A 25,230-nucleotide genomic window follows, 5' to 3' on the forward strand; every position below is an offset into this window, starting at 1 on the left:
CTCCTTGTTCCCCTGACACACCAAGCATCCCCCCGCTTTAGAGCATTTGTAATTGCTGCTCCTTCTGCCTGGAAAATTTTACCCAGCTAGCCACGTGGCTCTCTCCCTCACTCCATTCAGGTCTCTGTACAAGTATCATTTTGTCAGAGGCTTTCTTTAACCACTATATTAGACCTAGAAAATTATCCAATGAGTTTGACTTTATGGAAATTTATATTAAGAGGAAATTTAAGATGTTTCAAAGTGTAGGAAGGCCTCAGACATTCAGGGAAAACCCTAAATGACAAGGTAACGATAACTGCAGGAAAAAAAAATTCACATCTAAGAAAATGTAGTTACAGTAGGCAGCCTGTCGCCGCAGTGTGTAATGTTTACAGCATTCTTAATAATGAAAACAGTGAATGTGAATTTCGTAAAAAAAATTGAGATATGGGTTTATTAGAAGGTTATGGGGAGAAGAGGAAGACCTGTAAATAAGCTGTATCTTCATTTACTTTAAGTCAATGAAAAATAATGCTAAAATTGGGGATTCAAAAGACAACAGTCCTGTAGAGTCCACCAATTTGCTGCAGTATAGAGAACAGGACAGAATGTTGAATAATGTACAGGAATGCAGTCAGCAAAACCTAGACTTTGGGAAATCAGTGTCAAACAGCCTGGTTTCTTCAACAAAGAGATTTCAAGGGACTGGGGACATGGGAAGGGGTCAAGGAGTATAGTAGGATTTGGGGCTGGTCTTTTATACCCATTTGTTTGTGGTCCTTCCTTTGAAACCCAGATGTGGTGTTTTTCTCTGGCAATCATCAGCTGTTTTGCTGCAAACAGCAGAGAATGCAGACAGTTTAGGTCAACAAAGGTTGAGATTTAGCTGGCTAAGTGTGTAGAGGGAGAACGGGACAGGGGAGTGGTGGGTTTTGATTATGGTGGAACATAAATCTAAGAACAAGGGAAGTGATCACAAGAATTGCTTGATAAATAGTGAAAAATAGCAGGATTAATGAATTGAAACTCTTAATGAAATTGTGGAATTATTACAGGAAGTTACTAGAGTAATTAAGATGGAAAACTAAGAGGTGGTGGTCAAAAGGTGATATGTTTGATATCAAGGTTTCAAAGAATATATAATTGATGATGACAGTATCTAAGGTATAGCATTGAAAGTAGACAAATGTGGAAAGAAAAAGATCACTAATGGTAAGATGGAAAGAATGGATCAGCCATCTCTTTGTAATAAATTCACTTAAAATTTTGGATATGTATTACAAAATTGTCCTCTAGATAGCTTGTAGCAACATATACTCCCACCTATAGTGTATAGGAGTATGAAGAGAAGTTATGTTAAAACTTAAATTTCAATTTATATGCCACACAGTTCACCCTTTTGATTTTGTTCTGGTAGAGTCAGGCAAGACTTATGCTAATTTTATCATGTAGTGAAAACATTTTGTGTGTTGAATCATGTATTCATTCATGAATGTGAGACAAGCATTCTCATCTTTCAGAGTCATCCAACTTTTACAAGATTATTTGATCCCTTTTATCCCTAAATCCAGTAAATGGTTTGCTTATGAACTCCTAAAATTATTTCCTTTCCCAGAACTTTTCTTCAGGAGGAGTACATTTTTTGACTGTTTGCAGGCAAAGTAGAGGCAGTACCTATAAATGAAAAGTAGGATAAATAATGTTCCATCGTATAGTATATTTGAGTTCAGAACCTCTCAACCAGGTATCTTCATGGACCATGTGAGTACCCAAGTTTGAAGGCACTGCCTGAATCCACATGTGTTGGAATCTAGCAGCAGATCTTTACTTCCTAGATCCTCCCCGTCTTTCTCTCCCTGCCACTCAGGTGAATTTAGATAACACTGGTTTTTCCTCGGCTGTTCCACATAGGCGTGTGGATGTCGGCATTCAGTCTGTCTGCTTGTGCTCCCAGAGCCTTGGGGAAATGAAAAGTGGCTCTTCATTATAAATGGGTGGGGATTTCTGGACCACGAAGTAGATATTTGAAAGTGTTTGTTTTCACTGTGTTGGGAAGGGTATGGGAGCACAGATGCTGTGTCACCTTCTTGGCAGGAGTGTAAATTAACACTACCTCTATGGAATGCAGTGGAGTAATACTTAAATTTTTTTTAAAATATAGATCATCTTTCAGCCTGCACTTCTGTTAATAAGAATTTACCAAACAGGTAGACCTCTATGGATTTGCAAAGACATGTCAAGGATATATACTGCAACATTATTTGTAGTGGCAAAAGATGGGAAACAACCTAAGTGAACATCAGTAGGTCAAATCAATTATAGTATGGCCACACAGTGGGATGCTCTGAGTGACTGAGAAGAATGAGACATGTCTCCTTGGTATTTTATTAAAGAAAAAAAACCAAGGCACACGTCACTTTATTTGATGTGCTGTCATTTATATATGTACAACGTCTCTGGAAAGCAGCATAAGAAACTGTATCAATTGTTGCCTCTAAGGTGTGAACTGATACCTGGAGGTATAGGTGGACTATACACTTCTTGTACCATTGAATTTTGTGTCTGTTTAAAAAATTGATATTTAAATTTTGTTTTTTAATAGCTTAGGGGAAATGATAGATGGCAATTCTAATATCTTATGAATATTTTATGACATCGATTTTGTAGCTTTTAAAACTGACTTTTGTCTGTTAAATAAAACTAAGCAGTTAGCATCTTAGAATGAAGTAAAAATTTAATGACCTACAATGACAGTGTCATTTCACTGTGTTCAAATCACGTGTTGTTGTTGTGTTATCATTAGGTATTATGACTCTGTCCCCTTTTGATCAAATGAAGACTGCCTCCAATATAGGTGGATTTAATGCAGCAATTAAAAACAGTCCACCCGCCATGTCTCAGTATATCACTGTAGGGTCCAGTCCATTTACTGGCTTCTTCTATGCTTTAGAGGTAAGCATTTCGTCGCTGATCCTAAGTAAGGCCATCCTTACTTGATTTTTCAACTTGTCTGCAAATTGGATATGGTAACTTAGCCTTAGAAAGATTAAGCATTTTACATTTCTACGTTTCAATTTAAGCTAAAATTAGTCCCAACTCACTTTCTTCTAAATTCTTTAGATTAACTGAAAAGGTGCTAAAATCAATATCAAACAAACAAACTTCTTTGATTCTGATGCCCTGAGTTCTTGGACAGTTGAGTGGTCTTTAAATACTGGTACAATAGTTAGAAACTCGGGGCTGTTAATGATGTCACCCCACCAAGGATTTGAGCAAATGAAGAATTGTAAAGACAGAAAAAGCTGCCAGCTTAGTTGGTATAATTGCTTACTAAAATATGGGAAAGTTAGGTGTTGGATCTGGCAGCTCTTATTTCTTGTTTAAAAAGCACACTTCTCAGAACTGTCTAAACTATCTTTTTACTTTAATAAAAATATATATTTAACAAAAAGAGAAAAGATGTGTGTAGATGAAATCCATACTTCTGCTAGAATAATGCCATCTTAATGTCCTAGTTTAATTTTTTTAATTAAATTACGATTTAAAGAGGGAAATCCTAAAAGATGAAAGACTACTAATGATTTTACTTTTAAACTATACAGTTAAAACTTTTGATTATACTGCTACCTCCTAAAATAAAGTTTTTATGGTACCCTCCAAAAGATGCTGAATATTGTTGCTAGTCCAGCCTTTACAACTTTTCAAAACTTTTTAAAGTAAGCGTTATTTAGAAAGTATATTTTGTTTCTGTGGTAGCTGTTTGCTTTCAAATGTTCTGTTTTTCAGGGCAGCACACAGCCATTGTTATCTCATGTTGCACTAGCAGTTGCCAGTAAACTCACTTCAGCTCTATTTAATGCTGCCAGGTAATTACATAACAATTACATTGAAAATTATCTAATTTGTGTCTAGCTTGGTTTTAATATATTTTGAGAGTCTGCACTTTGAAACGCTGGAAGCGCTGTTTTTATTCTAAGCTTTCTTTCTTTTCAGTGGTTGGCTTGGTTGGAAAAGTAAGCACGAAGAAGAAGCTGTCCAAAAGCAAAAGCCCAAGGTGGAACCAGCCACCCCATTAGCTGTAAGGCAAGTCCATCGTGCTCTTCTTGAATTTTCATATGTTTAGAAGTGTACTGTGCAGTTTATGGTCCTTCAGTGTGCTTAATGGATTTGTTGATCTCATGAGTCTTTGGAGCTTCTGAAAGTCATTCATGTGGGATATTTTTTCCACCAGAAGGCAACTCCATGAGGACAGTGGTTCTTGCCCATTTTGTTCACAGCTCTTTCCCTGTGATGTGATAGGTCTCAGTTGCTATCTGTGGAGTCTGCTTTTTTACAAACACCTATGAACTTAGCTTAAGTACAGGAAAATTAGTTTTGTGAGAGCTGTTGAATTTCTTTCTTTAAAAGGTTTAGTTTGTCAGTAAGCTGTGTAAACTTCAAAAGTACCTAGTGATTTCTCTTAAAAAAACAAAAACGGGTGTCATGTGCATTCAGGCACTTTTTAGAATGCTGGTTTGTGCTCCTTGCTTACTTCAGCAGGGCTGCGGGATATCTAGTGTATTCATCAGGTTTTAGGGGGGGAAAGGCGTGGTTTTTACTTGATTTTATTTTTTAAATCATTTTTTATTACCCAATATAAAGTTCTACCATGAAGGAAAATAAAAACTTCCTTTTTTAGATAGTCTTCAACTAAAGAAATATAGCTAATTATCTGTTATTAAAATTTCTTGAGATTTATCTTCTAAGGTTTTTTCATCTTATTTTAAAATGTTATAACACATCACATCTTCTAAATTCATGCAAGAATCAAGAAACAAGCCAAATGGCCTGTGCATCCAAATAGATGTAAGAAAGTTTGCGCACTTGGTCTCAGGGACTTTTCTGAAAGTGAACTCTCTGGGTCCTTGCTCAGTACCTCTGTACTTTTATTTTACTCACAGTTCTAATAAGATTGGTTATAGACTAAGAGCAGTTTGGAGAGAACTATTTAGAAGGAAAGTTCTTGCTTCAGGCAGATACATTGGTGTCAGCAAGATATGAAATCTAGCAAAAAAGAGAACAGATTAGGAATAAGAACTTAAAATAGATGAAAGATGCCTGTGTAGGAGGCAAAGCATTCTAAAATTTTGTTGGTTGTGAAGATGATGTTTCCTGTGACATGACTACCACTCAGTCAAGGAAAGATAGTTATACTTGATGTTCTCTAAAAATATAAGGTTGTGGACTTCTATATAGAAAATCTGTGAAATAAAACATGTTTTCATTTTATAGTAGAAGAAACTTCTTTATGTATTTTATAATGCAAAATATCAGCTATGATTAGTTAATAAGTTAACTATTAGTCCATGCAAAGTTCATATAAAAACAAATTTGGCCTATTTTATTTGTGCATTTTATTATTCTGTTATATATTTCTAGATTGGAATGTGATTTGAGCTTTTTATTTTCTTTTAAATATCAGGTTTGGACTTCCAGATTCTAGACGCCATGGTGAAAGTATATGTCTGTCTCCATGTAACACACTGGCAGCAGTGACAGATGATTTTGGCAGAGTTATTCTATTGGATGTAGCTAGAGGAATTGCAATACGCATGTGGAAAGGTATTTCCTTACAAAACATCCAGAAAGAAAGTGGATTTTCCTTTTACCCCAGTTGTTGAGCAACATGATCGTCCTTTAGCTTCTGGTTGATAAAACTGTTTACTTACTCCTTTATGTTTATGCTTTGTTTTTGTTTTTGGACATGAACTCAGATCAGCAACACTTGATCTAGTTGTCCAGTTGATGTATCCTTTAAGTCTGATCAACTTTTAGGGACTTTTAACCTCTTTCCATTCTCACTGTCATTTCCTGAATTCAGTTTCTTGCCCCTGCTACATTCATTCCACTTTTCAAGGCTGTACTTGAGTGAAATGTTCTCCTCAAATATATAATGCCAAGTCTTTCGGATTTAAGTAAGCAAAACCTAGCAAAATCCATCTTTGCTGACTTGACTTCCATATCCATATGCTTGGGTCAGTTCACTTAGCTTCTTGGTAACTATGCCAGTTAGGAGTTGCATTTAGCTGCTAATAACAGACCCCAGTAAAGGATTGATATGATATCCTCAGGAACCCAGTCTCCATCTGTGTAGCTTCCCCGCTCAAAGTTATCTCATGGTACAGATGGCTGCTGGAGCTCTAGCCCTCCTGTCTGCATTCCAGGAAGAAAGAAGGGGAAAGGAAGAACTGTCAACTGTCAGTCCATTTTGAAGATACTTCCTGAAGTCCTTCCAACCTTTTTCTAAATACATTGTCCAGGACTTAGTCACATGGTCATACCTAACTATAAGGGAGACTTGAAAATATGTAGGCACATTATCAACCAGAACAAAATAAAACCTCCTTGACTAAGGAAGAAGTGGAGAATACATTGTTTGGAATCATCCAGAATAGTAACGTGTCAGCACAGACGCCTGTTTGGAAACTACAGTTCTGGTGCCATGTGGTCTGTACTTAACAATGTGAGGAGTAATGGATTCAAGGACATTACGTTACTCTGGACCAGACTGAGTCCACTATCACCTTCTTGCCAAAGAATTCCTGCAGTGTTTGCCTGCCACGTGTTTGTGTCTGTAGAAATAAGTTTCCGTGCTGCAGATACATCATTTCTCCTTGGTGTTTGTCTTCTGAAATAACCTCAAGAGTATCTTCTCAGCAAGACTTTTCCAGAATATAGAAGACATAGGTGTGCCAACTGGTCCAGATCCAGGATGGTGATCTTATTGCTGGCATTGTTGTCTGTCCTTCTGGGGCTGGTGCAGTCAGTGTCCTCCCCATACCGAGGAGAGAGGGAGAGAGGGATCAATTACCTGTGAGAAGGACCACCCTAAATGGAAGACAGCGTCAGCTGTGTCTTTCTTCTCACTTGCAGGAGCTTCCTCCCATCCCTCTACAGCCCATGTTTTCCCTCTCTCTGCGTACCACCTGGGGACTGGAATAGCAGGAAATCAGTTTGCTCTTTTTCTTATATTTTAACTGGACTTTTGTTTTAAATCCAAACCTGATAAAAACCCCAGAATTTTTTGAAGAGAGGGAGGAAAGGGAATGGGATCAGGGAAGGGTACTCATGAGGTTTCAGTGATTCGTGTTTTTAAAGAAAAAAAGTGATTGGAAGCAATTATAGCAAAATATTAAGATGTTATAAGACTTGGTGATTAACTCAGTGTTTATTATAATTATTACTATTTTCTGATTAAGATATTTCATAATAAAAAGATAACATGGTGTTATAGCTTTTCTTTTTTTTTTTTTTTTATTAATGTTATGATAGATTACAACCTTGTGAGATTTCAGTTGTACATTTTTGTTAGTCATGTTGTGGGTACACCACTTCCCCCTCTGTGCCCTCCCTGTTATAGCCTTTCTTAACTACCCCCCCCGCCAAGAAAAATATCCCAGAGTGCTTCAGAAGGCCGATATTGCACTTAGATAAATAAACTAATTAACTTTGCTTTTCCTCTGTCTCCAAGGGTATCGGGATGCACAGACTGGTTGGATCCAGATTGTAGAGGACCTCCACGAAAGAGTACCGGAGAAAGTAGATTTTTCCCCCTTTGGGAACACACAGGGTCCAAGTCGAGTAGCTCAGTTCCTCGTGATCTATGCGCCAAGAAGGGGAATCTTAGAAGTGTGGAGCACACAGCAGGGGCCTAGAGTAGGCGCCTTCAACGTGGGAAAACACTGCAGGTGAGCTGCAGCCCCTGGCGTTCTCCTGGTTACAAACAGGAATGCTTTTATTAAAGGGAAGCTTTTATTAAAGCTACTTATTAGATTGCAGGTTGTTTGAGAATTGAAATGTTCTTTATTGTGGTTTTTCCTGCAAGCACTTGGTATGTAATTAAGGATTAAGTATTTAATAATGAAGGAATCTTATTGAAAATCAGGCATGATATGCTGCTGAATTAAAGTCAGCTTTGGTGCCGCCGTTTCTCCCCATCCCTTGCTTACGCCGTGGAGGCTCCGAAGGAAAGATTCCTTCAGCTTCCCCTGGTGATGATGTTAAGAGGGGTGACGCCTTGTTTGCCGTTGCAGCAGAGGCCTGATTGTGTTCCTTTAATTTACCAGCACATTTTAACAAGATAGAACTCAGCCAGTCAAGTTCTACTTTACTTATATTTTTGGTATCAGTATTTATTTGCCATATTAATGCTCCTGAATTGATGATAATGTAGGGGTCCTTAGCTATAATAAAAGCAGCTTTGGGAATTTCTTCTTTCTCTAGTATTTTTTACCATGTTGGTATGTGATTTCCTCAGGCTTCTGTATCCTGGCTATAAAATAATGGGCTTAAATAATGTTACCAGTCAGAGTTGGCAGCCACAGACTTACCAGATCTGTCTTGTTGATCCAGTGTCTGGAGGTGTGAAAACAGTCAATGTCCCTTTCCATTTAGCATTGAGGTAAGGTTAACGGAGTGTCTGCTTATTAATGTCCCTTTGCTGACTTTGCCTACTCCCTTATTTTGCGATTTGTTTTGCGGTTATTGTTTTGTTTTCTTTTCTCATTAGACTGATACCTTTAAAGTTAAATAGGAAGAATATGAAGGAAAAAGAAATTTGGAGCATGTGAAAATTAGAAGGAAAACAGTTTCACATTCTGTAAGAATTTGTTGTATTTATTGTTTTAGTGATAAGAAGAGTGAACGAGCCAAGGACATGCACTTAGTTAAGAAACTAGGAGCCTTACTGAAAACAAAATCTCCCAGCCTCGGTAGGTACCGTTTAACAGAAAGAAGAAAGCATACTGTTATGTCGTTTTTAATAGAATATTCTAAATGGAGCAATCAAAACACTCCAGTATGTTTGTGAGCTATTGCATCTCCTTTTTGGAGTGAGGTGAGGTACCAGTAATCACCTGTACTTTTTACTGGAATTGCTTTGTAAGGATGAAGTGTGCCATCTAGGGAGGGTTAAAATTTGTAACAGTGAAACAGTAATTTCTGAGAGAACCTAGAAATCCTGTAAACTGATGGTACAAATATGTGCATTTTTCTTCCAGAATAAAGTTTACGTGTAATAGAAGTGAAAAATTTACTTTGGTTAATTTTCTCTTTCTAGATTTGATTGAAACAGAAATAAAGGAATTAATTCTTGATATTAAGTACCCTGCAACCAAAAAACAGGTAAGCATTTATAATATATGAACCATCCTGCTGAGTAGCTTTCCCATATCCCTCTTAAGAAAACCTTTTTTCCCTATTTCCCTCTAAACATGACAGGCTAAAGTCTTCTTTTCATGTTTTTATTCATGTTCATCCTTTTTTATATTCCCATGTAGAAGTTCCTTTTGTCTCTTTCTTTCAAATTAATATTACGGTACATGCAAGTGCATGTGTTTTATACACACACACACTCAAATCTACACATAACACATATTCAGATTAAATAATAGTAAAGCAACCACATGTGTGTGACCACCCACCTTAGGAAACAGAGTGTTACAGGAACTCTGAAGAGCCTGGCATGTCTCTCCTCCATCCCAGCCTCTTCTCCCATCCCTAAGGTGACCAGTGTTCAGAATTTTGTTTCTCTCTCTTTTGCTTTTCTTTATGGTTATATCATTTCTTCATGACTCTTTTAAAACATAGTGATGCATTTTCTGCCTTTTAAAGCTTTATCTAAATGGAGTCATGCTCCATGTCTTCTTGTGTGACTTACTCTGTTCTTCAACATTATGTTTCTCTGAGTCCTCTGTGTTCATACACGGAGCTAACGTTGATTCATGCACTGTCCTGTGTGAATCCCACTTGGTGACTATCATTTATTCATTCACTCTCCTGTCAGTGGACATCTAGGTTGTTTCCAGTGTTTTTGCTCTTACAAACACCAATACTATGATTATCCTTGTGCGTGTGCCCTGGTGTACATATGCAAGAGTTTCTCTCGAGTTTATACCTAAGAGTGGGATTGTAGGGTATGAGCTTCTTCAGCTGCACTAGTTGATGATACATTGCTTCTCAAAATACTCATACTAATTTCTGTTCCCTCTTATAGCGTATTAGACGCTCTGTTGCCCCGTAGCCTCAACATCTCATGGTTTTGTCAGACTTGCCCTTTGCCAGGCTTGCAGTTATAATATGGTAACTCATTGTGATTTCTTTTACTCCCACTTCTCTGGTCCAAACTCCTCATAATGCTGCTCAAGTTCTAACTCTGCACCTTCTTACGTGACACTCAAATCCCCTGGACACCTCTGAACTCCTGCTCTAGTTTTAATCAGAGTCAGATAGCCAAGGACTCCTTGTTTTCTAACTATTTCATGTATATTGGTCATAGCTCCTGAACTTTTTCCTATTTACCTCTTTTAAGCTCCTTCAAATGATGTATGAAAATACATCATTTTCATAATCCACAGCATCTCAAATAATGTCAGATACGTGGGAGAAGTCGGTGAACACTGATTTCTTTTCACCCCTTTTACTTTACTGTTGCAGTCAATTTTTAAAAACACTTTTGATTGTTTTGTTGTAGAACAGGCGAGTCCCTGTGGTTTTTAATGGGGTTTTCCATTCCCCTGACAGTGCTAATTGGCTCTCATTTTCCTCAGGGTAAAGTCTCAGTTATGAAAGATGACCCTCTGATTTCAAGGTGGGCAGCTAGAGAGGCAGCTTAGGGAATCTGTTGCAGAAAAGGAGGGTTGTAACCCAAACAAGTCTTCTCATTCTGATACCATCTTTCTTCTTATCTTATGTCACAGAGCAACAAAATTGGAAACTTTAGCATAGTGCACACTGTCTTCTTGATTTTTTTTATTATACTACTGAATTATGTACAAAGCTATGAATTTTATTAAAATACTGGAAAGCTAATAGTGAAAGTTGTATATTGTTTTACGACACTAAAGGGAGAAAAGAAACCAATTCAGGCTTTGGAAGACTGAATAATGGGAAAGTAAGCCAGCTGCCAGCTTGTGTCGTAGTAGACGGAACAGAGGCAGATTACTTCTTCCTGGGTATTTGCCTCTTTCCGTCTCTGTCTTTATATCCTCCATGTGGTTGCCTCATCATAGGTTTGACCAAGCTCTTGAGCCACCATCCGAGTCCATCTCCCCCACAGACACACAGAGGTTGTGTCATGATCTGATATTTGTCTCATGCCACATTCTCAGCCTACCTTTTAAACTAAGCTCATCAATAAAAATTAATGTAGGTTGGCTGGCACCGTGGCCTAGTGGTTAAGTTCAGCGCAGCCCAGGTTCGGTTCCTGGGCGCAGACCTACACCACTAGTCAGCGGCCATGCTTGGTGGCGACCTACATGCAAAATAGAGAAAGACCAGCACAGATGTTAGCTTAGGGCAAATCTTCCTCAACAAAAAAATAAAATAAATAGTGTAAAGTGCTAATATGACAGAATAAGTATGCACTTTAGCTGCTGTGTCTAACTTATTCGTGATTCTGATGGTTACTTCTTTAGGCATAAAGAAATATTTTGGAATTGGTGATGAGGGCTCTTAAATACCTACTGGGGGCCAGGAAGGGGTAGGTGGGGTGAGGTAGGGAGTATATATATCTAGCGTGGCCTATAGATCAGCCAGCCACACTCATATGCAGTAATTAAGCAGTAGTTAAGTTGTTGTCAGTTTTTATTATGGACATGACAGTAATAGCCCCTGCTTGTCATTTGTACTTAAGCAGTATAGATTTATCAGCCTCTTCTTATTGGTGAATAGCTTTATCTCTGTTTCTATTTTGTCTTGACCATTCTGTTAAACATCAGGTACCTTCTAGTTGTTTCATTCTCAGTCTGGACTTTGTGTCCTTATACCATGTTTTAGCATGGCATGAAATTGATTACATATTACATATGATACAACTTTAATTCTTAGGTCTGTATACTCAAACATGTTAAAAGTGGAGTTTCCCTTTGAAACTTGGGGTAGTGAAAGTATAGGCATAAATATAAAATTTTTTAAAAAATCATTGCCTTCTAATTAGAATTGCTCAATATCTTTCCTCTAGGCTTTGGAAAGCATTTTGGCAAGTGAACGTTTACCATTTTCCTGCCTTAGAAACATCACTCAGACTTTAATGGACACTTTAAAAAGTCAAGGTAAGGAGCTGGCCAAGTGGCTTAGTGGTTAAGTTCTCCTGCTCCACTTCAGCACCCCAGGGTTCTTGGGTTCAGATCCTGAGTGTGGACCTACACACCACTCATCAAGCCGTGCTGTGATGGCATCCCACATACAAAATAGAGGAAGATTAGCACAGGTGTTAGCTCAGGGACAATCTTCCTCAAGCAAAAAGAGGAAGATTGGCAACAGATGTTAGCTCAGGGCTATTCTTCCTCACCAAAAAAAAAAAAAAAAAAAAAAAAATCTTGCACTATGCTGGGAATAAACCAAACACTATTGTTGAGAATCCATGAAATCATCACTAGTTTCAAGTTCTACCTATTAATGAGATTCCTAAAAATTTCAAGTATTTAGTATGCTAAGTTTTATTATGGCCATAACAGCTTACATAATATTTGAGTTTACTGTATCCTGAGTAAGAGTTCTTGGGGATTTTCAATGTCTGCCTTTTTAAAGAATAAATATTTGGTTTTTTATTAGATATAAGTATTTAAATTATCATACAAAAATGTATGATATAGAAAGTGAGTATTTTTCCAGCATTAATCTTGAAAAAAACCTGATTGATGGAGCACATTAAGTGGGATTCTATTTTTGGTCCCTTTGCCAGGCTTTCTCGAGGCTACATCTGTCACAGTCCACAGTTTCTGGTAGGATTATGGTATCTTTGTCGACCACAAGAACAGGAAGAGCCAGGCAGCTTTCTGTCTGTCTGTCCTCAGCGTGGGAGCATAACAGGCAGCATGTGGGTTATGGGAAGAGGGAGAACATTTTCAAAGCTGTTTCCAGATCCTTTCTTTAAATTTGAGTATTTCACTGAGGAGTTCTTTTTTCTTTCTTTTTCTTTTTTTTTTTTTCCCCTTACCATTAGACCATCTTACTTAAAAATTTAGACATTTTGCCATGATGGAAAAATTGTCTTTGCCTTATTAATCTGTTGTAGCTTAAGCATCCAAATATTTAATAAAATAGAACATCAGGGAATTATATAATAGTATTGAGATTTAATGAAAGAAAAGCCTTTTTATGAGTCTGTTAAATATATCTCTTTAATGTGTTTTTTTCCTCCCTTTTAGAGCTTGAGTCTGTTGATGAAGGATTGCTACAGTTTTGTGCCAATAAACTGAAATTACTTCATCTTTATGAGTCTGTCAGTCAATTAAATTCCCTTGATTTTCATTCAGACACGCCATTCTCTGATAAGGTGAGTAATCCCATTACTTATTATACAAGATAATCTCTTTGATTATTTTTAACTTTTTTAATTGGTAGTAAAGTAGTAAGAAAATTAAGAATTTTTATAAAATGTAAAAGTATGTTTTCTTTTCAAGACCCCCTGCTGACTCTGTGCCTTACTGCTAAATTTATATTTATGCTAGAATATTGAATTGTATTGTTAATCCATTTTTGCTACCCTAGAAGAATTTGGTTTTTCTCAATTTGTCTTTTGAGGTTCTTACAGTACAATTTCTAGACCAGATTTGACAATTAAAATATATTCTGTTCACTGAAGTAGCAAAACTTTAATTTCTTTTAAAGAAAAAAAAATGGTTCTGCCAAACAGAAGAGACCAGTTTTTCTATGTTGTCATTGTTAGCAAACTCATACAGCTTGCTCTGTTGTGTACTACATAATGAAATACATTTAAAAGATATTCTATCTTACATCAGAGTGTTTAAGCTAATTACAGTCGTGTGCCACATAGTGCTGTTTTAGTCAACGACGGACCACATATACGGCAGAGGTCCCATAAGATTAGTACCATACAGCCTAGGTGTACGGTAGGCTGTACTATCTAGGTTTGTGTAAGAGCACTCTACTATGTTCGCACAACGACAAAATCACCTAATGACGCCTTTCTCAGAACATATCCCCGTCGTTAAGTGATGCATGACTACACAGTTCTACGTTTGTGTTCCACAAAACATGTTCTATGTTTGTATTCCACAAAACATGAACGAGTGACAGCACCTTGTGAGCTTTCTTACAGTGCAGCGTTGCTCCTTTCTGAAGAGTGTATACAAAATTCTTACTTTCCAGGCAGAGAAATGAAGCTTCCTTAATAGAGAATGGGGAGAAATACTGTCCTCTCTTCTCCTCAGATCACTGTGTGACCGTGGCCAGGTCACCTGGCTTCACGGCCTCATGTCTTCTACTTACCTAAAGGAAAATTATTACTAAGATGATTTTAGTGATTTGTCAAGTCACTAGTAATGCTTTAAAAAAATTATCTGGTATATCTGAAAGTTAATTGAGGTTTAAAGTGGAAGCCTTTTATTTTAAATATACATACACGAATAAAAATTTTTAAACAGAAAAATGGGAGAATTTTTCTCTCTCTAATGGAAACAGCTTGCACATTCTAACATCTTTTTTATCTTTGGGATTATAGGTGGAATTTATAAAGCATTTTAATAATCTATTCATAATAATATTCTGTGATTGCCTTTATAAATGACAAGGCCATTTTTTCAGGGCCCTGTTTTTCTGTCTACTTCAGCAATAGTGTAAGATCATTCAAGTAATAAGAAAGTTCAAGTTGATTAAGCTATGTTTACATGATTCCCTTGGCATTTCATAGATTTTTCAATGCCTAATTTTTTCATAAGATCGAAACTTGCTCCCTGCTAAAGACAGGTAAATATACATCATTAATAATCCCACACAGAGTTCCTTTCCACTTGATAGCCCCATATAGTGTGCAAAGATAAAAGAATTATAGAATTTTAAAAATCAGTTGGCAGATTGTTCTTTTTTATTTTTTAATTTTTAAAGCACTTTTTAAGAATTAAAGCCGTATTTTGCTGTAGACTTGTTTAGATCCTTCAGAAAGCATGCAGTCAGCTTCTAGGCTGAATGGCTAATTTTGTACATATGAAACTAAAACGCAGACCTGAATTAATGCATTTTTGCTGTCTGTGGACATAGTTCATGAGTTCCCCTTATGACTTCAGTATAGCATTTAACTGCTGGTATGTACTCAGTAGCATTTTGCAGTTTACTTCTTGTTTTAAAAAACAGCAGCCTTAAATAAATAAATAAAGCTGCTCTGGTTTAAGAATGCAGCTTTAATTATGTAGCACAGGGGGAGAAAGTTTTGCTTGCTATACAAATTTATGATCTGTTACGTGCTCGTGCGTGTGTGTAAACTTGCCCCTAATTTAGAAAAATAATAGTACTATCAAGAGATGTTTCTGCACATATGGCATGTAAAAATAGTTTGAAAGGCTGGCAACTTGTATCTGTGACTTCTCAATCTCTGAATCCCAAGAGCCACACAGAGGATCTGCGTGTAGATACAGTGAGATTGTTCTCCAGTGTTTTTATTTGATAGCGTTTATGTTGCTTAATAAATGTGTTCAATTTCTTATTGAATAGCTCTTTAGTTTCCTCAGAATCACAAGAGTTGAAGTTGACAACCTTTTAATTTTTTTTCTGATTACACAATATCTTTAAAATTCAAACATTTCAAGAAACTTTCTAAAAATGATACTTTTAGCAATATGTAATGTTTCAAGATGAGTTTATTTAAATAACCTCCCAGTCATGAACTTGAGAGTAAAGTTTTAAACAGAGTGCATTGTAGCTACCACAGTCATTAAAAAGTTATCTTTTGCTCATGGTCTTGCGTTTCATTCAGATGATGGGGTTGACACATATGGCAGATTCGTGGAAAGAAACGTGGTTGATTGAGGACTTTTTTTTTCTATTTTTAAGGACTTGGCTGTGTTACTAAGGCTTGATGAAAAAGAACTCCTTCAGCTCCAGGCATTATTAGAGAAATATAAACAAGAGAACACCAAGACTACTGTCCGATTTTCTGTTGACAAGGATGGTGTGCTGCCTGTAAAAACATTCCTGGAATATTTAGAATATGAGAAAGATGTGATCAACATAAAGAAGATAAGCGAAGAGGAATATGTGGCTTTAGGTAGGGAGAATAAGAAACTGCTCTTTGAATCCTCGCTCTTCTAGATGAAAGCCTGGAAGGGGATCCCAGCATCTCAAAGATTCAGTTTGTTTTGAAATTAAATTAACCAAGGAATTTAAGGTATATTTTCCAGTCAACAGTAGATACTCTGGATGTATAGCTTCTATGTCATGAAAGTTGTGTTAATAAGTGTGCTTAAGAAACAGTGTTAGACATGTGATGATTTGCCTTCTGCTTTCATAAATCGAGCAAACTGAACCATTACTTTCCCTTCTCTCCTGTTGTTTTGCAACTCTGGGGATCTAGATTGCAACTCAGCAAGATCGTTAGTCCAAATGGTAAGCAGTCGTTGGTTAATGCGTTCTGTTTTTGTGTCACTAGGGAGTTTCTTTTTTTGGAAGTGTTTGCATGGAGAAAGCTCCACTGAGGACATGTGTCACACTTTGGAGTCGGCTGGACTTAGCCCTCAGCTGTTGTTGGTAAGGTTTCTTGTTGCTAGATGCTATCTTTCTTGCTAATGTCATCCAGAAGTGTCAGTCCTTTTTTTACCACTGGCTAAAGCATATCGTAGAACATACATGAAAACTTTCTAAAAATGATCCAAGAAGTTTATAATCACCATTTTTAACTGGATAATATTATTTTATTTTTCTCATTCCCTGTAAATTATAACAAGCATATTCTATAATTGGCCTAAAATAAATTTAGAATCTGACATGGATGCATGTATTTACAATGGACCGTGGTCATCAGTAAAAATGTTCATATTAGAACTAAAAAAGATCTTATTTAGAGAACAAAGTTTCCTTAAAGTAATATAGAATTATCAAACATTCCAAAACTTTGTCTATATGTTAGGATTTAATCTCTGTGCTGTAACAAATATAAATAAAAGAATCATCCAATGGAAAAACTACACTAAATTTTAGTCCTTTCTGAAAAGGGCAGGGGAAGTTACCCCACCATCATCAGTTCTCCACTTTACCACCCCCACATGTACACATATATACATACTCTTTCGCACCCCCACTCACATCTTATATTTTGGCAAGGATTTAGGCATTCTGCCCCTATGAACTTATTGAGTGTGTTAATGCATTGTTTTAATTGAATGTTTAAGTTCTTTAAAAATGCATTTTATTCTTCTTCACTACGCAGTATATATGTCAGGAAGTAAAGCAGTTAAAGATACACATAGGATGTACGTGGATGTTCATAAGCAGCTTTATTCATAATAGCCAAAAACTGAAAACCACGCGAATGCCCTTCAGTCTGTGAATGGTTAAGCAAACTGTGGTGCATCCTTACCATGGACTATCACTCAACAATAAAAAGAAATGAACTATTGACATGCTCAGCAACTTGAACGAACCTCAAGGAAAATATGCTGAGTGGAAAAAAGCCAATCTTAAAAAGATGCATATTGCATGATTTCATTTTTGTAACAGTCGTGAAATAGCACAATTACGGAGATGCAGAACAGATTAGTGGTCGCCAAAGGGTAGGGATGAGTTGGAGGAGGAGATGGGTGTGGCTCTAAAGGATTAACACAAGGGAGTCTTTTTCTTTTTTTTAAAGGTACTCAAATACATCTCAATTTTATTAGGATCTTCTATACACACATTGTTTGCCACTGAAAACTGAAAGAGCACAAAAAATTGTTAGAATTCAAATTTTTGAAAACTTGAAAATCTAGTTAATGCACCCTGCTCTGATCATGCTCTAGCCAAACCACCCAGTGTTTTCTTTACATTCTTTCCACAGGAGTTACTTTGCTTCAAATTCTTGATGTTGGGTTTCATCGTACTGACTTCAGGCTTCTAAAACACAGGCAATACTTGAGACATCTTACTGCTTCTTTGGGTCAAATCAAGAAGTTAAAGTATATTGAAGTCATTCAGATGCAGACTACATAGATTCCTTATAAATTACTGGTATCGAGGTAGAAGAGAGATGCAAGAAAAGAAGACATCATAGAACTTGTATTACAGATTATCAAAATACTGGTGTACAGTCCATCTGAGCATAGCTTTCCCAAGCTGTTGCATAATGATCCTAAAATTACTAGCAAGAATAAGGTTTGTGGCTCAATCAGCTCTGTGTGATAATTATTCTCCATGCTAGTATTCTCAAAAAGATCTCGATGATACAGGCAATAATGACAGCTACATCTAAATCTTTGAGTTCTTGATTGAACCTCAATTTCGTGGTTCTCTTTGAAGCACAGGAAGTTGGCTAGAGTAGCAGTATTTAATAATTTGTATCATCCTTTGCATCCTTTCTTTCCGAGCAGTTAACAGTGTCCTTACTTCCCTTCTCCTGTAGGGTATGCCATCACATAACCCCTAAAATTTCTTTTCTCTGTCAAGCTATTTGGGTAGACATTCTGGTACAAGGGGAGGGAATTTGGTACTAGGGTTGAGAGTCTAGTTACTAAGGTTCTTTGTTAATGCTTCTGAAATAGGTGGCGAGGCAACTGGATCTTCCTGGGACTTTTCTTCACTGGGCATCTGAGAGGACTCCAGGGTCCAGGTTGGGTTAACTTTGATGAGTCCATTGGAAGTTTAGTCACAGCTTGAAGCTCTTCCTAGATCTTTGGGTTGAGTAGAAGGTGATGGGCAAAACTCTCCAATTGCTACAGAGTAGCCTGGCAAGAACTATGTAGCCTAGAAAGAGTGAGAAAAACTCAACTCCAACAAACTGTGATGAGAGAAAGAAGTAACCGAGGGAGTCCTGTACTGATGGTCTAGTTGAGTGTCTTGATGGTGATGATCATGCAAAGCTACACGTGAGATAAATTTGCATGCACACCCAAATGAGTGCATGTATTGCCTGTGAGATTTGAGCGAGTTCTATGGATTTTACCAGTGTCGATATCTTGGTTTTGATATTGATATTGTGTTGTAAGATGTTAACATTAGGGGAGGCTGTGAGAAGGGTGCCTAGGACTTGCCTGTGCGTGTCTTTGTGCCACAGTGAATCTAAGTTAAAAAGAAAGGAGACAGATATTCAAAGTTGAGATGCTTAAATAAGATGAATACACAATACTTCTTATTTTACATTGTGTTTAATCAATATCAATGAAATTTTGTTGTCTGCTTTAAATCTTGGGTTTCTAAAGAAACACTTGAAAAAAATGAACTTCAAACCTTACCTCAAGCCATATTTAAAAATTAGGTCAAAGTGAAACATAAATATAAGGATTAAAACTACAAAACTTACAGGAGAAAACATAGGAGATAGCTTGGTTTAGGCAAATATTTCTCAGGACACAAAAAGCATGAACTGTAAAAGAAAAATAACTGATAAATTATGCTTCATCAAAATTCAAAACTTCTGTTTTTTTAAAAGGCTCTGTTAAGAAACTGAAAAGGCAAGACTTTTTTTCAAATCTGATAAATAAATTGTATCCACATTATACAAAGAATTAGTACAACTCATTAAGACAAACAATACAATTAAAAAAAATCAAGATTTGCACAGACACTCATCACCCAAAAATATACCTAAACAATGGCAAATAATCTCCTGAAAGATATTCAACATCATAAACCTTTAGGGAAATGCAAAATAAAATCACAGTGGTCTCTTTCCCAAGAGAAATGACTAAAATTAAAAAAGACTCATCTTACCACAGGTTGATGAGGATGTGGAGCAGACAGAACTCTCAGCACAGCGGATGGAGATGCAAATTAATATGACCACTTTGGAAAACAGTTTGAAAGTTCTTATAAAGTTGAACATAGATTTACCATAAAATCCGACAATTTCACTCCTACGTATTTATCCAAGAGGAATGAAAATATATGTTCACATCGACTTGGACTGAATATTTACCCCAGCTTTATTTATAATAGCCCAAACTTGATATAACTCAAAGATCCACCAACTGATAAATGGATAAATAAATTACAGTATATCCATACAATGGAATGGCCTACTGATATGTAAAATAACATAAGGGAGTGTCAGAAGCATTATACTGAGTGAAAAGACCCAGAAACAAAAGACTACCTGCTGGACGATTTCAGTTACATGAAATACTAGAATAAGCAAAAATATAGTGACAAAGGAGATGAACATTTGCCAGGGGATGAGGGTGGGGGTTGGAAACTGACCACAAAGAGGCACAAGGGGAGCTTTTGATGGAGACGTACTTCATCGTGTTTATGGTGTTGTTTACCCAACTTAAAATTGGGGAATTTTATTCTAAATATATACATTATACTGTAATAAAGTGATATGTATTTATGGGAAATTTCCCTACTTGAAACTCATATGGCTGTGATCTATAAGTATATTATTGTGCTATAAAATGGGTTATAATTTTAAATTAAATTATTTTTTAAAAATCATCTAAATCTGGGAGACTGTTTCACACATTCCAGATGATTGATCTCTTTTCCCATTGCTTTTCCCAGAGGAAGATTTTATGGCTGGGTTTCATTTTTTAAGTATTATATCAACAGCTGAATGCTTTTAAGCAATCTTGTAGTTTTTAAAAATCCTATCGTGAGTGCAGAGTAATAAGGCATTTTCACTTAAAGCATGTAATTAATAGTCGTGAATGGGAAAGGAAGGGGGAACTTCTCTGAAAAAAAATACAAAGCCCAAGAATTAAAGTGAGAAATTGAATGTATAATAAAACAAGCTTTTTAAAAAGGCTGCTTGGTCATCGTGGTCACATCGATCAGAGGAAATGGGAGCCCACACCCTCAGGCCTTTCCTAAGCCCTCTGGCCTTGGGAAGATAAAGCGCAGGGGTACTGTGCATTCTGCTTACATCTTGCTCATTCCCAGAGCAGTTAGTGCAAGTGTCAAAACAGACCAATAACGTCTTCCTGAGTTATTCAATTTCAAGTAGTTTTTAAAGAGAATAAACAAACTTCTGTTGTATTAAAAGCGTAACAGACTTTTAGATACAGAAATCATGAATAAACAGTGATGTCTTTCAGCAAAATATGTTATTAGTGTTATAAAGACAATCTGTTTGACATGCTCATTCTTCCTCTTCTTTTCTGATTATTTTCTGAAAATTTTAAATGGTAATTTTATTGGAATTATGTTCATGAAGAAACTTGGTATTTATAATCTAGGTTGTAGAAGTTTTTACGTTTAGAAAGATTTCTAGATGTACTATACCCACAAATTTTTCGGTAAAACTTTCATTTGATTTAGTCACTCTTTTGCTATATTAGTATGATTCATAGACAACAGCTGATAGTTTTTCACAACACTTAAAACTTTATAATTATCTTCAGTGGAATTTTACCAAGTTTTAGCTTCTGTAACCTAAGACGAACCCCAGTTTTCAGGAAAGACTAGAAAATAAGGCTTCTCCTAGAGACTGACAAAATAGGGTTTTTTAAGTGTAGACAGGCAGGGCTAGCAGGTGGCTCGCTCCTGTCCTCCGCCAGCGTTTCCACTGAGGGAAGGAGCAGAGCTTTTAGGATGGCAGTGTTATAGGAGGACACTTGGCAAAAGGCGAAGGTCGTTAGGTATTAGAAGCATCAACCAACGCCTCATAGGATTTTTTGTTTCATTCTTAGGTACAGGTTTTAACATCTTAGTTACTACTTAACTTAGAACAGAGGCATTAACTAAATTTCCTCTGAAGATTTCTATTATTCAAAATCTCTTACTCACATTTCATCTGGTAATATGTCAGTATGTGACATTTATTTATATGTGAAATAATTCACATTTACAATATGTGAATCGGTGATATGACTGTTCACATTCTGAATAATATAGTGTGACATTATTTGCTATGATGTTTTGAAAGGATATCTTATTTTGTATTTACTAGTTATAGAATAGTTACCTTCCATATACTGTCTTTTCCTGTTGTGTGTGTATGTGTGTGTGTTTTATGCGGTAGCTCAATTTATGTCTGTATTCTCTTCTTTGATTATTTTTCTTCTTTCACCTCCATTTTTTCTAAAGTTTAAAGAAATCTGTTGCCTGTAAGTGATTCTAAAATTGTATCATTGTGCCCTGATGGTTCCCATGGCATCCTGTCTTTCACATTCTATGTGTTTTGACCTTCTATATCAAACAAAAGCTTAATTGATTGGAATTTTTAAAGTTTGTTTAAAAAAAAACACTGTAGGTTATAAGCCAAGATTACCTGGTTGGACGAGAGATAAAGAAGGGCTGACCTAGGAAGAGATGGGGAAGAGGAGTTAAGCAGAGGAACAGGTTCTTTTCGTTTGTTTCAGAATTTGCTAGAGGTCGTGGTGCACAGGGGGAGTGGTTAGTTGGAGAGAAAAGTAGAAGAGCTCATAGTGTGAAGAGAGATCCAGGGCATGGTGTTTAATTTGTCTAAATATAATTTAGTCTAAAATAAGCCTTTGGGTTGCCAGTCTTTATGAACACTTTGAAACTTTGTTGCTGGTGGGGACATGAGTCAAGCTTTGAGAGACACTGAACCCATTAGTGTGTTTAGAAACCTGGTGTACTCTTAAAATAAGTCCTGGTCACACATTTTGTGCCTAAAATTAATCAGAACGAGTCCAATGGCAACTTGAATAGTGAACCTAAACGATAAATTCTACTGTCCCCCCTCCTTGCCTTTTGATTTGCTTCACAGCATATGTGCGTACAAACCCCGAGAGTAATTTCCAGTTGATAATGGAATGTCTTTGTTGCCTACTCAGGTAACCAGTTTTTTCAGCCTGCCCTAGTGATTACAAGCAGCAGTGTTGTATGAGGCTAAGAGGAAGTCTCGAAGAGGGGGACTAACCTTGATAAATGGATGTGGTCAGTCAAAATCTGTGGGCTACACAGGATGTTGTGTGACAAGTGGAATGAACATGGGATCACATGATCCCATTTTTGTAAAACAGTGACCCCCACCTTCTGTCCCCCCTCCATAGTACTCTTGTGTCTATACTTAGAAAGCCCTAAGTGCCATTATTTGGACATAGTAAGCTCTGTATAACTGTTAGCATTTATTGTTGATAACATTCTCATTGTTTTATGAATATGAGGAAAAATATGAAAGGACAAATTTGGTTGTAAAAAATAAAAAGGTTTCTGGATGGGATGAAATAGAAAGGGGGCTGACGTGGGGAGAGACGTGGCAGGGTTAAAGAAAAATTAAAAAGAGGGAGAAATCGAAGACTTCACTTTAAAAACTGTGTTTTTATATTTGTAAAAGTTATGTACATATATAAAGCTATATGTACATGTACACACATACATATGAACTACTTTTTAGAGCGAAAAGAAGATGTGTGAGAATCAGGCAGATCTCGTTCAGACTGTAGTTCTAACTCATTAACTGCATGGTGCTGGGTTAGTTATTTTTCCTTCTCATCGTTTGTAAAACCTGCGTCATCGTCCCTGCCACGAGAGGTTGTCAGGACAAAATGAGGTGACACGCGTGTCAAGTACTTATCATAGCTCCTGGCCCATAGCTCATTCTCATAAGTTAATTTCCTTCACACACTTCTTCAACTTCCTACTCTTATGAATTTTTGCAAATTGTTTGTACTAATACATTTAAGCTGATAGTCAACCTTTTGTTTGAGAGCTTTTTATCACTGAAGGTACTACGGATTATAAGCAATCAAAGCCTCTCACAGACACCAGTATTCACAGATGTGGCACCATGCCATTAAACTTGTCATTATCCCAGACTTATCTGTGTACAAATTTGTAAATTTTAAGAGGTTTCCACTCAAAGTAGATATGCTGGTTCATAGGCATCTTAAAAGTCACTTATGTTGATTTAAGTGTTTTTGTTTAAAATCTGTTTCTCATGATTTGTTAGTGACTTAAAATTTGGAGTTTGATAGTTTTACATACTTCTTCCCTACTGCCAAGTCTGCAGTGCCTTGGTGTGGCCAAGGTGAGGGCAGGGTTCACAGCTCCAGATCCTCCCTCTCTCCTCCAGTCTCCTCCTACAGCTGAGTGGCCCCTCACCAATCTATAGGGAATCCATGCTAGTGTGGTAGTGTCCTTACTGGTGATATGCTCCTAATAGAGGCTCGAACTGAAGGCAGTGCCTAACCCAAAGAAGACATGGAAGTGGCGGAATTTAGATGTCTGACAGATGTTAAAGAATCTCTTAGGTAGACACAGTACCTTGTTCTGCCCCTCATGTTACGTGACATAACAAGTAACCACTTATTTCCCAACCCAAAAGACGGAATCACTCATATACACACATGTGCTCTCTAGAAAAGTACAAGATTTTCTTAATGTGAAATACTCTTTTAGACTGAAAGAGATTTAAATTTGATTTCAGTCTCTGCTCCTGAGTGTTTGGCTTTCTAAGGAAAAAGATATTTTGGACAAACCGCAGTCTGTCTGCTGTCTTCATACGATGCTGTCCCTCCTGAGCAAGATGAAAGGTAACGTGCCCGGGGATGCCAGGTCGTGGTTCCGAGTTCTCAGGAATGTGGGCTGCTGCTCTCAGAAGCAAAGCTTAGAGTTTGAAACACCACAGAAGCGGGGAGGAAAGATCGTTTCTCCTAACAGAAGGAGATGACAATGCACAAAACATTTCACTAGAGAGATTCTTTATTAATAGAAAGCTCTTAATGCATTCAAAGTACTTTATGAAAATTAAATTTATACTATGTCATCATCATTGTGTCAAAAATGTGATGTGAGCCATGAATGCCTTTTCTTAAGTCAGTGAGGTAAATCGAATGGGCTTTGGTGGAGATAGTCCTTTTCTTATTATTTTTGGCATGATTAGAACACTAACCTATCATATGAAAACGTCCAGTAGTATTCAGCAGTGATGAAAATATTCCAAACAGGGATTTAACGTTGATTCAGGAGCAAGACGACTAGCACAGCACAAATAATGGAGTATACACGTTCTGAATAAAATAGATTGCAGATTGATCTCCCAGGTCATTCAGAAGTGCACACACATCAATGGGGAGTATTGTTTTAACCTTAGTTTAGTGTGAAAGATTGGACAAAAAACAAATTGACGAACGAAGAGTTTCTTTTTTAACTTCTCCCCTTTGCCTCTAGTGGCCATCGATGAGACCTGGGATTCCCAGTCTGTGTCCCCTTGGTGGCAGCAGATGCGCACAGCCTGTATCCAGTCTGAGAACAACGGAGCTGCTCTGTTATCCGCGCATGTTGGGCATTCTGTGGCCGCACAGATATCCAACAACATGACGGAGAAAAAGGTAAGTGGGCAAGGGGGCAGCTTTGATCTGGATCTTTCCAGGTGGCTAA

At 37.0% G+C, this 25,230-nt stretch overlaps 1 protein-coding gene across 1 annotated transcript in view; it reads left to right on the forward strand.

Moving 5' to 3' along the window:
• RAB3GAP2 (RAB3 GTPase activating non-catalytic protein subunit 2) overlaps positions 1 to 25,230 on the forward strand; it is a 100,446-nt gene that overhangs the window by 53,933 nt on the left and 21,283 nt on the right. The window contains exons 10-23 of the mRNA XM_014838706.3: positions 2,786 to 2,934; positions 3,769 to 3,848; positions 3,976 to 4,065; positions 5,444 to 5,583; positions 7,493 to 7,709; positions 8,279 to 8,422; positions 8,650 to 8,732; positions 9,080 to 9,144; positions 11,981 to 12,071; positions 13,170 to 13,297; positions 15,811 to 16,024; positions 16,406 to 16,503; positions 24,278 to 24,383; positions 25,021 to 25,181. Coding sequence (XP_014694192.2) covers positions 2,786 to 2,934; positions 3,769 to 3,848; positions 3,976 to 4,065; positions 5,444 to 5,583; positions 7,493 to 7,709; positions 8,279 to 8,422; positions 8,650 to 8,732; positions 9,080 to 9,144; positions 11,981 to 12,071; positions 13,170 to 13,297; positions 15,811 to 16,024; positions 16,406 to 16,503; positions 24,278 to 24,383; positions 25,021 to 25,181 — 1,766 coding nt within the window. The remainder of the gene's footprint in view (positions 1 to 2,785; positions 2,935 to 3,768; positions 3,849 to 3,975; positions 4,066 to 5,443; positions 5,584 to 7,492; positions 7,710 to 8,278; positions 8,423 to 8,649; positions 8,733 to 9,079; positions 9,145 to 11,980; positions 12,072 to 13,169; positions 13,298 to 15,810; positions 16,025 to 16,405; positions 16,504 to 24,277; positions 24,384 to 25,020; positions 25,182 to 25,230) is intronic.

This window comes from Equus asinus, chromosome 30, assembly GCF_041296235.1.
Source record: "Equus asinus isolate D_3611 breed Donkey chromosome 30, EquAss-T2T_v2, whole genome shotgun sequence".
Classification (NCBI taxonomy): domain Eukaryota; kingdom Metazoa; phylum Chordata; class Mammalia; order Perissodactyla; family Equidae; genus Equus; species Equus asinus.